Raw genomic sequence first — 17,219 nt, 5'->3', positions numbered from 1 at the left:
CTAGTGGGGGCAATTTTACTATTTAGATATATACTCCTGCACTTTTGGATGCAAGCATGAAACTTGGCATACATGTACAGTAGCATCCCCCAAATATTTTGCAATGTCAGTCGTTATTTCTGCAATCCCCATCACAGAAACATAGTGGTGTACATGCTAAATCAGCACGGAAACATTTGCAGCGAGCAGCACAACCTTTCTTGCAGCCACAATGAATCAGCTCTGTGCAAATTTTTGCTCCTTCAGGGATAGTCATCCATTTTGGTAAAAATTTGTCTCCTACTTTTTCCCATCCCCATCTCTGTAGAATCAGGTAAATTTTGTGAAACCTCTGTTGCTTTGCTCCAAATAAACACACCCACATGCTTGCATCCAAAAGTGCAGGAGTATATATCTAAATAGTAAAATTCCCCCCACTAGTTATTGGGGAGTCTTTGTGGAATATATTTTTGGAAAATATAATTATTTCAATCGTTTTTCTATTTATTTCTTTTTGTAGCGCTTACATAAGGCGACCTTAGATATAGATTAGAATAATCAACGATTTCAGCCGGGTTTGAGCTGAAATGTGCTGCAATTTATCTGTTTTTATCTGACTGAAATACTAATGCCAGAGTTAAGAGAATGGATTTATTTTTATTAAAATATATGATGACGATATGATAGCTCCAAGATAACAGTAATCCGTCAGTTATGAGATATATATTTTTATATTTTCACCAGCTTTACGTGGCTATGAGTTTGAAAGTATACCATTGGCGATGGCAGTTGATTGAGCACAAACGGAATTACATTTTGAAAGTGAATGTAGCTTAATTTGTGATCCATGACAATAACAGCAAATACAGGTTGTGCGACTTATAATTATGTTTGGTCGATAACGATACCTCGTTTCCATGGTAACAGGTATTCTGTTATCAAGGGAAATTGTCAAAATGCACTTCTGATCATATTCTTCACTTCTTATATACACATCGGTTTACTTATCTTGAAAATATCCTTTCCTAAAGTAATGTTTATTTCCCTTTAATAGCAATACGGATGATGCCTCGTTTCCATGGCAACGAAGTATTTTCATGGATGGCACCATATCCAAAATTAATCAGAATATGCTACTGTACATGTGTGCCAAGTTTCATGCTTGCTTCCTAAAATGCACAATTCCATCATTTTTGAGGTCTTATCCGCTGGACTGAAAGTCTATCGACGCATGAAATCCAAATTGGGCTAAGTCCATTTTTCTAGTTTTGAGAAAAACGCAAAAAACGTTTTTTTTTTGTTTCTTTTTTTATATTTCTCTAATACCTTACATCAAGGATGCCTGGTTTTTATGGTCCACCAAAGTTACAATGAAGAGCATATTTTAATGGTATAAAAAAATTTGTGCTCCCCCCCCAATTTTTTTTTGGGGAGTTCTTTGGACTTAACCCTTTTTGGCTCTCAGTTTTCTGGACTAGAAACAATTTTATTGGACTTAGGGCCCCTTTATTATGTTATTGTAGGGGCAACTTATCATTGATGAACGTCAATAATTCCCTTTTACAATGTTTTTGACATTTTTTGTGAGCTTATTTTTACAATGAAAAACATTCCTGCTTCTGAATCTTTATGACAATGGTTATCTAGCCTCCAATTTTTATCAGACTGCTGTTGCTACTGATTACTGCATTTCTTTACCTTCTCAGAACCATCACCAACTAAATTACTAAACAAATATAGGAAAGAAATTGTTGTAAATCATCAATCAGGTATGGTTAAAGAAAACAGAAAAAAATGCCCAGCATGAAAACAGTTTTAAATAGGCTTAATTTTACAAAAGTTCCAATGAATGTTTTTTTTAAGATAGTCTTTCTGTTCATGAGATCTAACTTTCATCAACTACTGGAAGCATTTCGTAGAATGCCTTGTGGTTTGGAGGGATTAAATTCTTATTACATAATGTTGTCAAACTCTTGTATTTCTCACTGCTGACTGGCAGCCTTTCCTGGTAAAGCTGGGGTAGCTTTTCTATATTCTGTATTTTTTGTGTTGCTGATCTTGCTGACTTTCGAACCAAAGAGTTAAGGTCAACTCTCTGGAGCTCCTCATCCAAGTAACTGTACTTAAATTGCAATATACTAGGTTCAGTTTTTTTCAATTTTGCCTGTAAAATTTTGGACCAATAGAGCCTTTCACCTGTCTGAGAGCCAGTTTGAATTGTAATATTGTTCTTCCAAATTCCAGCGTATTTAGGGAAGTCAGATGCTGATTTGAAATTAACGAAATCTCCATGCTTCAGCAGAGTTATTTCGGGTTTTGTTTTTTTAAACGCCATTGAAATGGCAGTTTTCCATTGGTCGGTCGTATAAATGTTCACTTTTCGTACAGCTCTTTCAATCACCGAATGTGCTGTGTCATTCTCATTTTGAGAATGACCTGTAATTAGAAAATTGAGTGCTATTTCATCAAAATGCAGCTCCTCCATAGCATAGAGTAACATCACAATCATAGCTCTGTTATTATTTTGCCCACTGCAGCGGTCACAGAACAGTTGCACAGTCTTCACTGTTGTGGTGAGAGAGGACAGGTATCGGAACACTGCAGTCGCTATTTCACAAGAGCCTTTTCGCCCTTCCACCTCATTCCAAAGATAGCAACTGGTTTGCATGGACTGAATGTCAGTAACTGTAAAGTTGAAATTTTTTAGCCTCTGTGTGTAGTAAAAGAAGGACACTTGTCCATGTGGACAAAGAAGAGTTTTCTGAAGGTCAAAAGCTGCCACATGAAGTGAAGCATCTGTTGTGGATTTTTCTTCCATTTCCCTCTTCATTGAACGCACCAGCCACCATGTCCTTTTCTTGAATATGCTTATTTTGATTTGCGAGATCTTCTTCAGTCAATAGAGATTTTGGCATATTTGGAAAGCTGGTGCATTGATCACACACATCCTTTTTAGGTCAATGAAACTTAAGATTGAATTTTTCATTGAATGTGCGTAAATAAAAATCATATGATTCAACTGGAGAGCTATTTTCTTCGCACCGGCTCCTCTCTTTCTCTGGTGACCTTGTTGTGGTCACCATCTCTTCCTCTCATATCTTTCTCCAGTGAACCAGCAGATGTTAATTTTCTCAGTGATGTCTCCACCCTTTTCTTGCTTATATTTAGGGTATCTAAAAAAAACGGTTCCATTACATTTGAACCCACGTACATTTGAACCCATGACAATTGCACCTGTATGCTATTGTACCTATGAATTTTTTTTTGTTTTACGGATAGCTGAACCCATACTAACCCTAACCCATGGGTTTTAGCACCCGCATATAGATTGAACCCGTGGATATACACATGGGTTCAAATGTACGTGGGTTCAAATGTACGGTCACCAAAAAAAACTACTGACACACTTGCACCAACTCATTGCTTTCTGGATTTGAAAAAGTGTACTCTGTTGACTTCTCGATTACGTTTTTGATCAGTCTTATTATCTTTTCTTAGTCTACTTCTCATTTTTTGTATTTCCTTGACGTATTTTGTTAAACATTCGTTGCTTGTCCATGTCGCCTAGATTCCAGAATTGAATATTGATCATCATGCGAACTTCCTCTGATATTTTAGCCGTACATTTTTTTTTTACATGAGCAAGACTGTTTGATTTTACCAATTTTTTTGGAAGAATCATTATCAGAGCCAAATCCTCTTTTTCCATGGTTTAAATCCGTTCGTCTTTTGTTTTTCTTCCAAGTTTCAGGCTTTCTTTTCCTAGCCTCCAGCACATCTGGACTTTTACCCTCTGTTGGACAATCTATTGACATGGTAGTAGACCATTTCACAATTTGATTCATATTCCACAGGAGTGACAATCCAGGGGAATGATAGTCCTCATCAAAGTTTTCCCATACTTGACAATCTTTGAGAATTTTTGTTATGAAAAAGCAGCCCTCATCTTTTTCCATTTCTCTTGCACAGGCTGATTCAATAGCATGATATTGTGCCCTGAAAATTTTCTTTCCTGTATAAAGCAGGTACACTTCCTCCTCATTATGCAATCCAGGCTTATTACTACTGGGCTGCATAACACATGCTGTTTGTGGAGTTGAAATTGATGTCAAATCCACGATTTGCTGATCTGTGTCTGAATCACTGTCAGAGAAGTATATTCTCCAGTGGTGTTTATATTTCTCTGGGATATATTCTGGATCATTGTCATCATCCACTGATATATCGGACTCTGAAAGAATATCACTTTCCTCAATCTGCTCTGAATTTTCTGCTTCGATAACGCAATCTAGCTCTTTTTCTGACAGAGAATATTTGACAAAGTCCCTATTAATTGAAGTGATTGTGTTGTCTAGGAAGAATCTCACTCTGTAAGTGTTGCTGTAAATGCTCAATATTTCACCTCTTAGAATGGAGTTTTCTTTGTGCTGCAATGTTTTGCTGTAACCAAGACTTGCTTCATCAAAATACGTTGCATACACAAACACTTCACAGCCTAGCTGAGGGTTTTTCTCACATGCAGTCCAACTTCTAGTACCGCCATTATTTTGTTCAAGAGTCATAATTATTCTGTATTATAATATAGCTGATAACTAAGAGCTAGGCTATGTCTCATTCTGAAAAACATTATGAAAAGAGCTTGACAAAAATTATGGTTGAATGCTATTTACAAATTCAGGTAAGGTGTCAAATTGACACTGTCAAGGGAAATGATTTTCTATAGATTTGGACTGAGACAATAATCATATTCTGGCTAGATTTCTTATCAGATGCGATATCTTAACTGAATAAAGTCCTCTGGCTGGTTCACACTGGCCTTGCTTGAAAAATACATTTCCTACTTGAAATTTCCATAATTCTGAAATAATAATTATTTAAAAACAGCAGTTTGAAAGTGGTTATGGCAATGAATTACAACTCACTCATTCCCTCTACTGTAAACATAAGAAACAGCTAACACTGAGCTATGGCTGAGAGCTGGTATGGACTTAGCGCTTTGTATTATATTTATTTCAGATTTTTGGACGGAGCTATGTCCAAAAAACGGACTTAGCCCCGACTCACAATGCAGTTATTCAGAGCTAAGTCCACTAAGTAGACACAGCTCTGTTTAGTTCTCAAATGCCCTAAAAAAAGCAGGGTTATGTCCATAGCTATCTTGAGATCTAGAGCACTTAGAGATAAGGTAAATAGACCAAAATGTAGAGCTAAGTCCAGAAAAATCAGCAGTTGAAAAATGTCATTTTGGGGAAAAGTGGACTTAGCACTGTTTGGTTTTGAGGCGTCGCTATAGAGGCATTAAATAATTTACATAGCAATGGGGAAACTATGTCAACAGCATATTTTGAAAATTTTGCTGGAATATTATCATAACCAACTGATTTACCATCAGGTAAACTTGCTATTGTGTAATATACTTCATTGACAGGTATTGGTCTCAGAAAAAAAGACTCTTTTATGGGATTCTTTAAGGTTGCTCAAAAAAGGAGGGATTTTCTCAGAAAGCTTAGGGCCTATGAAGATAAAAATATTCATTAAAATAGTTGGCAATTAGATCTGGATTGCTTACTCCCTGCCCAGTTTCTGTTTTTAGTGCTTTAATTGTAGTTGTTGATGTTATGTCTTTTTTTATATTGACCTGTCGCCCAATTAGGTTCCACGTAGATTTATCGTCGCCACTGACTTGGTTAAATTTATTAAAGTAATACAATTTTTTTTGCTTTGGCTATCAAGTAAATTGCTGTAAGTTTTGTATAATCTATATTTCGTGTCGCTACCATTTATAAAATATATTTTATGCATTTTCTGTTTCGTCTTAATTGATATGCGGATGCCTTTAGTCAACCAAGGTTTAGCTAGAAGTCTAGTCTTACACCGACTCAGTGGTTTCATTGGTGCATTGGCGTCAATGGTTGATTTAAATATTTGAATGAATGAATGGAAGGAAATATTTAAATTATCAGTTTGATTTGGCAATTCTATATGGGGTGCAAAGAACATTCTAGTCAGATCTATAGCTATCAATAGAGAAATGTCTCATATCTCGCCTCAATACTCTGTTTTTATTTATCTTATTAACGGGAGCAGAGATTGTACATAATTGTGCATAATGATCACTAATATCACTTAAGATGACAAAGCTTGACAAATCATGGTTAATGGAATTTGTAAAAATATGATCTATCAGTTTGGATGTACGAGCAACTCGTGTTGGTTTAGTAATTAGGGGCAGTGATAAATTGGCAAGGTGCATATCAATATACCTCATAGTGGCCAGATCTGTTGAATGACTCAATAAATCAATGTTCCAGTCACCCAGTAGGACAAATAATCTTTTGTCACTATTCAACTTTTCTAATGCGTTGGAAATAGTTTCGGTAAATATGATGATATCTTTTCTTGGGTGTTTATAGATTACTCCAATCATGAAAGAGATGTTGAAATTTAGTTTTAAGTTGATCCATAAATCTTCGCAGTCTGGATGTTCTAGGTTGTATTCATGAATCTCACAAAAACTAAGGTCTCGAGTAACATATAGGCCAACTCCCCCAGCAATTGTTTTGGAAGGTTTGTGAATGAATTCATAGTTATAAATGGATATATTTGAGGTGGGAGTCGCACCAAACCTCGTTTCTGAAATGGCAATGAGATGTGGGGGTGTAATTAATTCAGATAATACATTGACAAGCTCATCATGATTTTTTTGGAGAGATCTGATATTTAGGTGAAAAGCAATAAAACAATTTCTTGGCATGGACCTACTGGTAGAATTCAAATCGGATACTTGTATATTTGCGCATTCACATCTACTTATTTCAATTAGAAATTTGGAATTCTGGTCAAGTGCACTATGAACCTTATGGTTAGATCGAGGGGGAGAGATTCCATTCAAACACGAATAACAAAAATAAGGCTGAGATCGTGGTGCGCGAGGGGATGCGGAGGCGAGAGCACATTCAGAGTGGAATAGTTTGCCACATATTTCACAGTATGTTTTAGTTTGATCAAATAATAATAGTTTGCTACATAAATGACATGTTAGATCAGTATTAGTCAACATAGAATAAGTAGAAAATTACACTCACATAACAGTTATTTGATTTTTGACAGATCTTCATCACATCTAATATTTAGTGAGTTTTTGACATCACTGTTCTTTTTGACGAATACCTTTCCATTTGAAGTCCATATAAATTTGTATCCGCAGTTATTTTTTGCAGCTCTTGCTCTGAAGTAGAGATCTTCGTTTAGAGCCGTTACTTTTTCTGCAATAAATATCTTTGAAGGTTGTTTGAACACTGCCCTTGGTTTTATTGATTGCAGGGACTTTCTTTTTTCAAAGATCTTCATTTTGTTTTTGCGGTGGACGAATTTTGCAAATATGGCAGGAGTTCTAGTATCTTGGGCTTCTGTTGGCATTCTGTGTGGAACAGAGATGTCGGTGCCATGGATGTTAACGCCAATCATCTTTGCTATGTTACAGACTATTTCATCCGTATTCTCTTTTTCATTGATGGGGACTCCATGAAACTCGAGATTCTCTAGACGCCCTCGTCTTTCTTGATCTTCAAGCTTCTCCGAGACATAGTATAGATCGTCTTCCAGATCATATATTCGCTCGAGAAGATTATCGATAGTTCTTTTGTTATCGGATGCTTGTTTTTCCAAGATTTTGTTCTTATTTGCGAGGTCATCATACAACTTGGTATGAAATGACTGGCTTTCTTTTATTTCAGCTAATTCTGATCTTATTTCTCGCATTGACTGGCTCAAATCACTGAGTACTTCTTGGATATTTGGTGTTATAGGGGTTAGTGTATCAGAGTTATCTGAAAAGTCATAGTTTTCCTGGAGGAACTGGCCTACTATGGCAGGAAGTTGCAAGGTGATGTCTTGTATTATATTCCTTGTTATCAGAGGAAGGATTCCACTCACTATCTCGCTACCTCAGATGTTGTTGACACGTTGAGTAGAGCTCCAGTTATCCCGGATTGTTGTTGTTCTTCTTTTTTGTTACATTTTGTTGGTATTACCTTTTTGGTCTTTGAAGGTGTTTTTTCTCTGAGTGGTGGTGTTGGTGAATTCATATTGAGTTTAAATAGTTATATACAGTATACTATATTTAAGTATAACCTGTGAGATCTTAATCAAATAGCGAATAAATCGTTCGAGGTTGCAATCAGTTTGTAAAGCTTCTGTGTACACTATTCTTTTGCCATTCTTCAAAGTTGCAATCAGTTTGTAAAGCTTCTGTATACACTATTCTTTTGCCTCGTGCACAGATATGACGAATTCGGTGTATAAGAATTGGTATAGTTGCTAAAAATATGACTATGGTTCACAAGCCTGACACGAGCACCGGAGGCCGCATCCTGCAAGAGACGCTTGCAGCGTCATCAGGCGGCGGCAATGCAAAATAGCAGTTGCAACTAAGTACCGCGGTAGTACGCTGAAGAGAAAAGCATTCTACGGCAGAAAATGTGGGTGATGGCTAGTTTACAATATGTTGTTGCATACGTGTTACGCTTACGGCTCACGCATTCCCGGAGAGGGTTAACGCGAGGAAATGCGGAAGGTATTTTGGAGACCGTTTACGAAATGTGCTGCGCGGGTAACCGGGTCCAAAGTTCATGTGGAGCAGAGTGCGCAGCCCCAAAACAAACAGAGCCAATCGACATTACAGCATTACTGCATTAGGTCGACGAGGAAGGTTTCTGACCAAAGACCTGACTATTTGATAGTTCTCATAGTATAACAGCGGACAAGATGTTGTCTAAAATAAGCGCCACATCTAATTACTTTCGTTATGATAGGAAAAAATGATAGGATCTAGGAAGATCATTAATTATCCGTTCGTTTAAAAATATGAGATCGTTGAATTTCAACATGAAATGTGGCCTTTTTGTTAAACTATCCATAAACGTTTTATATAGCTGGAAAAAGAAGTGTTTTATCAAAAATAAATGGACCCAGCCAGGATTGGATTAATGTTTGATTATAAATGCTACATTACAGCATTCAGACATTACAATTCAGTTATGCAACTGGTCGAATCAACAAATCATATGCTTTCAAATATGTGCTAACTTTATGTACGGATGTATTATGTCGAGCTTTTGGATGTAGAAGATAAATCCTAATAAATTCATATATGACATGTATGGGGACATCAGTATGTACCAAGAACATCAATTATTCAAATTTGGCTAACTTAGTCCAACCGTGTTAGATTAGTATCTACGGTCCAGCGATGTTGCTTGCAGACGGTACCGCACTTTCTATTGTTTCACTGATGAGGTTTTTGAATAAACGATTCGAGGTTCTTTTTAGCGCCCGGCCGCCCGTTATATTCATGGAAGCAATACACTCTTCAATCACTTCCTGCATATTGTTTTCAACAATAACAGAGATGCTTTTAATTTTAGCCCTTACTTGAAATTCTCTCCTATATAGGTATATGCACTACATTGCGTATAGCGGCCAACAAATTCTGTTTGAATTACAATACGTAAGTAAACGAAGCGAGCATGGCGTAATGTTGTTAGGTAGTGTGTGTGTTTGCTTCAATTTCCGCGCGAGCTGTACTTTGAAATTTATTTGATTTGGCTAAGAAGGCATATTTTATTTCAATTAGTTAGAGCAGGGTGGTCCAAACCCAGGCCCGCGGGCCACATGTGGCCCGCAGCTTCATTTTCTGTGGCCCGCGTCACATTCGGAGAATAATCAAAAAAACGCATTTCGTGATGTTTCGTAATAAAACTAATCAGAAAAATCTTTTGACATATCTTTACATCTCTAATGTTACTGAATTGAGTATAGTGTTATGGCTAGCGGAGGCAACTAGCGAAGTTGAATGATGTGCTTGGCAGTTTAAATTATTATCTGGCTTTCCATCTTTTTGGTCGGGAATATATGCTAACAATACAGGCATCATTGGGAACCTAAAATCGAATGCGGATTCTTTTAGCCCTGGATGGCTATGTGACTATGTCTGATAACTATGTGTTTGCACAATAAAAGTGTTTGTTTTGTATTGCCCTGTTTACCTATTCTTGGCACTATTGTGGCCCGCGAACAATGCAAAAATAAATTTGTGGCCCGCGGAGCCCACAACCTTGGACCACCCTGAGTTAGAGTATACTTCGAAAGTCTTCCTAGCATAAAAGGGGTTTATAAACTGGTCCTAATTTTGTAGTTGACCTTCAGACAGTTAAACTTTTGCAGTTCCTAACATCTGAACCTTCTTTCGTGCTGCCGAATGCAGGAGGTTATGCTTGTTGAGATCTGCACTAAGTTACGAAGATGGACGAAGTTTTCCAACACAGTGTAAATTTAGATAAAAGGACATTCTACAGAGACAATTTGCTCCCCTCTCGACCTCTACCATCGATACATCAAACTGTAGAAAAATATCTGGACTCTTGTAAAGCTGGTGAGAGTATACTTGTATAACCGTACCGGTAAAAGTTTATTAAACTCACTGGAATATTATTATTATTGGGACTAATTTCAGAATTTCCAAAATTTATAGTCGAGAGAGGAGCTTCTTTTCTCAGTCTCTCTCGGGACAAATATGAACACACATGTCATACTGACAGAAGTGAAACGTTTAATGTTGTAATATTATATTTGCGATGTTCAATTGTATGTTCCCCTGTTGGTGTATTTAGCTATTAGGAGTAAACCATTAGCAATTAAAGGTTTTTTATTATTCTTTCATGGTTTATTTTTTTAGTTCTATCTGAGGATGAGTATGAAAAAACGAAAGAAGTTTGTGAGAATTTCAAACAAGATGAGGCACTAGCAATTCAAATGCAGTTGGTGCAAAAAGCTGTTAGTGAGTATTCATCTTTAAGTATTCGCTGCATTTTGCCTGTAAACTATAAGTTATCGAATGGTGAAATTGGTCTTTCCCACTCCCATACTACATGACTGATCTCGAAAATATCTGCAAGGGCTGAAGGTTGTTTCTCATACTTTGTGTTTTTCAAATAGACCTTGAAGTCTGGTGGAGTAAACAAATTTAAACGATTTATGGTATGTTTTCATGAATGATATATCATGTTGTTAATTGCAGAAAAGCGTAATTGGCTGGAAGACTGGTGGATGGACAATGCATATTTGAAGTTAAGACAACCTATCATGTATTACTACTTTGCTGGACCTGGACCTTATCTCCACACAAGGTGGCCATTTGAAGAAAATAGTCAGGTTAAATTTTGTATATAATATGTTACATGCCCAACATAAGGAGCTTAGATCATTGCTTTAACCGGAATTTTATGTCAGTCACCTTTATCAAGGAATTAAGGTAGCTCAAGTTGACTGACCTAATGTCAATGTCTACACACTGACATAGAGACCTTCAAAGGTGAATTGGTCAAGACTATAAAATGGTACGAAAATTTTGCTTAAAAAATCCATAAGGATTCAGTCTCAATGTATGACTTGCTATATGTCTAATTACCTTTGAAAATATTTACAGCTTCTTAGATCATCGATTGTATTGCATAATGTAATGCAAGTTTGGATGGCTCTTAAATCCGAAGTATTTCCTCAGCATAAAAGTGGAGAAAAGGGATACATGTCAATGAATCAATTTAGGTGAGAGTTTCTAAACATTATTGCCTACATTATTTTTTGACTGCCAGATTTGAAAGCCAATTTTCCATTTTATTGTGAACAGATATTTATTCAACTCTGATCGAATTCCGAAATTAGGAAAAGATGAAATCTATAACAGTTTCAAAACTTCATCTGAAGGAAAATCTCCTTCGCACATTGTTGTTTTCTTTCGTAATAAAATATATAAAGTCCAGGGTGTCAATTCAGAAACAGGTGATACTATTTTAAATGTTAAATTTTCAAATATATATATATATATGGCTATGCAGGCTTTACTGTTCTTTATCATCTTATTTCTGTTTGAAAAGTTGCCAAAAATTCATCACAATAATTTCAAACCAATTCCACATCTAAATTTATTGTCATAATGAGATCCTGATCGATATGATTCATATTTGGTTTATAATAGGATTGCTGTTATGGTAATATCCCTTGAGAAAGATCTATCTACTCAATGTCACAACAAATCCATATTTTCAGGTAAAATTCTTACTCCACCTGAGTTTTATAAAGTCCTTAGTGAAATAAAGCATAATGCACCACTGCAATATGGAGAAAGTATTTCTGCTTTGACTTGCCTTGAGAGAAATACCTGGGCAAAAGCGAGACAATATATGATTGAGTTATCTGATTTGAACAAGAAAAATTTACAAGAAATTTCTGATGCTCTGATTTGTTTTTGTTTGGACGAAAGCCGTCCACAGGTCTGCATTCAACTTTTTGTTCTGTAGAGAAATATGTGGTTGTATTTGGAATCAATCACAGTCTAGAACAGTGGTTTTCAACTCTTTTGGTTAAGCAGAACCCCAATGGAACATACCAGATGATCGAGGAATCCACATGCAATTCTTTTAAATTGTATGAACTATAAGTATATAGCGCAAACTAAATGCTGGCAAAACAAATTGAGAAAATCTAATACTAGTGGCAAATGGTGGGTATTTGATTATATATTTGATCAATACACATTTGAGACGAAAATTGGGGAACTTTTGGTCTGTATTGGCGAAATCCTTGATTGCCGCAAAACCCGGGTTGAAAACCACTGGTCTAGAACACGAGGTGTGTATTTTTCTATAAAGAATAATGGATTACCGGTAGTATTTTTTATGAGCTATACGGTCACTCACATATTTGTCGACATCTGCAAAGATTTTGATGACTAGAATTTGTCCAGTTTGGTGTGCCTTGTAATTGGTGGACAATTGCCTTCTGTGTGTTATTCTCTAAGATAAAATTTCACTAATAATGCTTTTAACAACATTTTATTAAACAGAGTTACCAGGAACTCTATCAGCATGGTTTGACGGGGCCATGTTCCAACAGATGGAATGATAAATCATTTAACTATACTTGCACTGCAAATGGTGGCTTTATAGCAACTTGTGATCATTCACCATGTGAAGCGATGGTACAAGTTGTTTTCACACAATTTTCTGATAGGTTGATGAAATTGACGGTGAAGGAGTTTCCTTGGCCATGGAAAACAGGTGAGTGGGAATGGCTTCGGCCTCTGTTTTAGATTTTGAACTATTTGCCTTCTATTATAATAATGAATGTCAGTTTCTCATAGCTTCCCAATCATTCACAGTGTTGAATCCTATTCTTTTAAAACCATTAGGACTGAAGCCTCCAATATTTCCCTTATTTTATAATCAATTTTATGTTTACCAATTTGACTACATGCTGTAAATACTTTTAGATGTAAAAGTTGATTTTGCTGAAGAACTCGTTTTCAAATTGGATGATAAATTGCATGATTACATCAGAGAAGGTTTAACAGAGTATAACAAGTTTGCTGGCAATCTTGATGTACAAATGACAAAATTTGACAAGTTCGGTAAAGAAAGCTTGAAAAAGTTAAAGGTATGTAAACAACATACTATAATAAAAATTTGAAAAGAAATGTATAGTTGCTACTTGCTATGCAGAAATGAAAAACAGGAAATGAACTGCATTTACCCTTTCTGATGAATAGCATACATTTCTTCGCTGAATTGGCAAAGTATAGATGATAGGATAGTTGAAAACAATATATAACCTTCAGCCAGAATATTGACCTTCTTCTATATATGAATGAATGGCAGAAAACCTCTACCTTGCTATGGGTGGAAAGTTTTTCACTGCACGAAGTGTCACCTGAACTTTGTAACGCTATGCTTGCATCAGATATGCACTCATCTTGATTTACTTGCTATTTCCCTATATAGGGATGACTTATTGAGCATAATACTATACCGGACATTTAATATTCTATGAATAAATTGTCCAGCTTAGTTATCCATTGTTGTTCTCAGATTCATCCTGATGGATTTGTGCAAACTTGTTTACAATTAACTTACATGAGAATTCATGGTAAACCTGCTCCAACTTATGAGACTGCTACAACAAGAGGGTCAGTTTAGACATCAATAGTCTTGTGAACCTGATAAATAGATGCGAGGATATCTATAAAAACCCTACAGGCAATACAATGCTATATTGGCAGACTATATCAAAAAAATATCTAGTGGTATATTTGACATGACAAGTATGAGATTCATAATTAAGGGGAATATTGAATCCTATTGCGACCATCTCTTCTAGTGCGTAAACTTTTATTAGTTGAAGATTTTATAAACAAGTAAATTGCATTCGCTTTTTCTGTAATAATTAACAAATTTAAGTACTGATAGGTATAGAAATAATTTCTGCATGGTCTATTTTTCTGCAATATTTTTGATTTTGTCAGAATGTTAATAATGTTGTATTTTTTGCCTAAAATTCAGGTTTTATAATGGAAGAACTGAAACTTGTCGAACATGTACTCCAGAATTGGTTGCTTTCTGTACCGCAATGATTTCAGGTTGGACTTGGAATAAAAATGTGTTTTTGAATTTGCCTATCACATAATGATTAAATTTACTTTTCTGCATTTTGCATTATTCAAAATTTCCATGTGTGATGCATCTGGATGATCATTAATTATCATCTTGTTGAATTGACTAATATTGAAAAAGCATTTACCATTTAATAACATTACAGTATACTATACCAGTATTGTAAATGTCATCTCTTAAATTATATCAGGTTCTTCTGACCTTTGTACACTTTTTCGTAAAGCGCATGACAAGTATGTTTGGTTAATGAATGAGTGCAAAGAAGCGCGAGGTTGCGATCGGCATTTATTAGGAATTGCTTTACAGGCGTTGGTATGTATTTACTTGAGCAAACATTTTGTAATTTACTATCTTTTATATCAATAAAGCATGGTTGATTAATGAAGAATTCTGTTTGAACATAAATCATGGTTATTACCACTTTTGTATGCTCCATAACCACATAATCATTTCATCGAAGACAGCTTGTAAGGAATATTTTCCTAATCTGATAGGCATGTTATGCAGTGAGCTGTATCGTTAAAATAAAGAAAATATTGAATGAAGCAATTTAAATCCTAAATTTGGCAATAGTATCCTAAGTGAGTTACTTGTGGTCGCAAGGTTTCCCCAGCAGATTCTTTATTTCTATTTTGTGTCATTGCAACATGCAACTATTTCATCACTCTATAAGGTTTATCTCAATGATATTGAGGTCTACTCTTTTAGGTGTCTGTTTATCTTTTCACTTTTTTCATTACAAGTCTTGAGATAAATATGTAAATACTATCCCAATATTTACAGGAAAGTGGTGAACCTATGCCAGCTTTGTTTTCTGATCCAGGATTTACAAAATCAGGTGGTGGAGGAAACTTTGTGATATCATCAAGTTTTACTGGATATTTTGATGTAAGTTATCAAAAATTTCAAAAGCTTATGAGTTGATGAGCAATTTATTGTTGACTATCTGCTGAGCATACAGATTCTGTAGTATTTTCTAGAACTAATGCACTTAAGGAATGTTTCCAAAAATAAATATTGATTAATAATTTCAACAATTATTGTTGTACTAATTGTTTTAGAGTACTGGAGGAGTAGCTCCTATGGTTGAAGATGGATATGGTTGTTTCTATTGTATCAATACTGATCGTATGTTTTTGACTACTTCAACATGGAAAAGCAGCAAAATATCCAATGGAAAATTATTCATGGAAGAACTACACAAATCTCTCCTCGATGTTTATAAAATCCTCATAAACGAAAAATTATCTAAATTGTGATTCAAAAATTAATGCTCATTTTGTAGTAAGCAGATGATAACTTTCTCCGGCCAAAATATATCCGGACTTGGGACATTGATTATACCTCAACATGTTTTCACAATTTGGTTAAGATAATTGAGCCTAAATTTATCTTTTGAATATGTATAATAACATGTTTTCTATTATGTATATCTTTAAACCCTCAACCATAGAAATATAGGTTCTAGAAAATCTATTAGTAGTAAAGGTCTTATTTGTGAGTTAACTACTACATTCCAAAGTTTTAAAGCCCTATAAATGCTTGTATCATAATGAACGAATTTTGTAAGTGGCTTTTAACTTTTTAAATTATGTAATTATAGTTTCTTTTTGTGTTTTGTTGCTTTTAAACAAGCATTTCCAATTTTGCAAATCTTGTGTATTATCAAAATCATGATTAGAAAACTTATTTCTAATTATCAAATGCACTGTAATTTAGAGAATATTTTCTGTTTTTTCCTATAAGTTCCTCAATTTTGTGAATTACATTTCCACTCATAGTAAAAAAATCACAGAACCCTTTTTTTGGGGTAATATCGCTAACTTCAGGAGTATATTGTATCACACCTCTGTAGTGTTTGCATCTCGACTACTGAATACTATTTATATTCATGCGTACTGCAATATATATGTTGCCTCTTTATTTAATTTGAGTTCAAAAAATATTTTGAACGAAAATCGGTTACCTCAAACAGGTTTTCTTAACCAATTACTTGATTTCATGTGTGTCTATATTTATGAACATATTTTGAAACTGAATATTTTTCATGGTGTTTTATCCTAATTCTAGTGCAATCTTTAATTAATTAGATTACTAACTAGCATTGTTTTAATTTTCTTAATCTAGCTATATTTATTATATCACTAAATTTTGTGAAATTGAGTTTCTCTAGTTGACTGTGGAAAACTAAATTAGCATTGTTATTTATGGAACACCTCATAATTCTTTATCATTCCAACTGTTTCATCAGTATGTTAGAGAGTATGTTTTTTCACTAGAGAATTTGTATTTGTTCTGGTAAACGTTAGAGAATTCATTTTGAACATTTTCCAAATTTTCCTCTCATCATTGTCTGGTTATAGATTCGAATATACAGTTTTTGTTTTCTGCAATACCTGTATCAAATCTCTTGGGTTTGCTATGCTGCTGCTGTAATCATGATTGAGGTGTATTGTGTTGAATATTAGAAACTAGTTATAAATAAACTGACTTCTATTTTATGCTGTCCTGATGTGTGTATACTGTATTTGAATTTCGTTTTTCTCAGCAATTTTGTTGGAGTAATTTAGTCTCTGAACGAAAAGTTGCTCGACGTTTGGTTCATATTGCAAAAATTGATGTCAAAACCAATTGTTGCAGACTTAGGCTTGTATTGTAACATAAGAGTTTAGGCTTTCTGTCAATTGTTGAAATGTAACGAGGCAGAAGTATTCAATATAATAAGGTTGTCATATT

General features: G+C 35.0%; 3 protein-coding genes across 3 annotated transcripts; 1 reads left to right on the top strand and 2 right to left on the bottom strand.

Moving 5' to 3' along the window:
* Positions 1–1,217: 1,217 nt before the first annotated feature.
* Positions 1,218–3,852, bottom strand: LOC144420984 (uncharacterized). The gene has a single exon (XM_078110958.1). The coding sequence runs from the start codon at positions 2,807–2,809 to the stop codon at positions 1,865–1,867; it is 945 nt and encodes a 314-aa protein (XP_077967084.1). The 5' UTR covers positions 2,810–3,852; the 3' UTR covers positions 1,218–1,864.
* Positions 3,853–7,071: 3,219 nt separating this feature from the next.
* LOC144420811 (uncharacterized) lies at positions 7,072–7,740 on the bottom strand. The gene has a single exon (XM_078110471.1). It carries the CDS (start codon positions 7,738–7,740, stop codon positions 7,072–7,074), a length of 669 nt encoding a protein of 222 aa, XP_077966597.1.
* A 702-nt stretch (positions 7,741–8,442) lies between these two features.
* Positions 8,443–16,995, top strand: LOC144420968 (peroxisomal carnitine O-octanoyltransferase-like). The gene is made up of 13 exons (XM_078110912.1): positions 8,443–10,411; positions 10,715–10,816; positions 11,057–11,190; positions 11,465–11,583; positions 11,666–11,817; positions 12,085–12,308; positions 12,881–13,094; positions 13,307–13,470; positions 13,902–13,999; positions 14,373–14,449; positions 14,674–14,795; positions 15,267–15,371; positions 15,545–16,995. Exons 1-13 carry the CDS (start codon positions 10,282–10,284, stop codon positions 15,740–15,742), a joined length of 1,839 nt encoding a protein of 612 aa, XP_077967038.1. The 5' UTR covers positions 8,443–10,281; the 3' UTR covers positions 15,743–16,995.
* Positions 16,996–17,219: the final 224 nt, after the last annotated feature.

The sequence above is a fragment of the Styela clava genome, chromosome 3 (genome assembly GCF_964204865.1).
Source record: "Styela clava chromosome 3, kaStyClav1.hap1.2, whole genome shotgun sequence".
NCBI lineage: Eukaryota > Metazoa > Chordata > Ascidiacea > Stolidobranchia > Styelidae > Styela > Styela clava.
Note: the sequence above shows the minus strand (reverse complement) of the source record. Positions and strands in the feature narration are given on the sequence as shown.

Coding starts and splice junctions, on each gene's coding strand:
- LOC144420984 (XM_078110958.1), bottom strand. CDS start 2,809: ATGAAGAGGGAAATGGAAGAAAAATCCACAACAGATGCTTCACTTCAT.
- LOC144420811 (XM_078110471.1), bottom strand. CDS start 7,740: ATGCGAGAAATAAGATCAGAATTAGCTGAAATAAAAGAAAGCCAGTCA.
- LOC144420968 (XM_078110912.1), top strand. CDS start 10,282: ATGGACGAAGTTTTCCAACACAGTGTAAATTTAGATAAAAGGACATTC. Junction 13,095..13,306: donor TCCTTGGCCATGGAAAACAG/GTGAGTGGGAAT, acceptor AAATACTTTTAG/ATGTAAAAGTTGATTTTGCT. Junction 14,450..14,673: donor CTGTACCGCAATGATTTCAG/GTTGGACTTGGA, acceptor AAATTATATCAG/GTTCTTCTGACCTTTGTACA.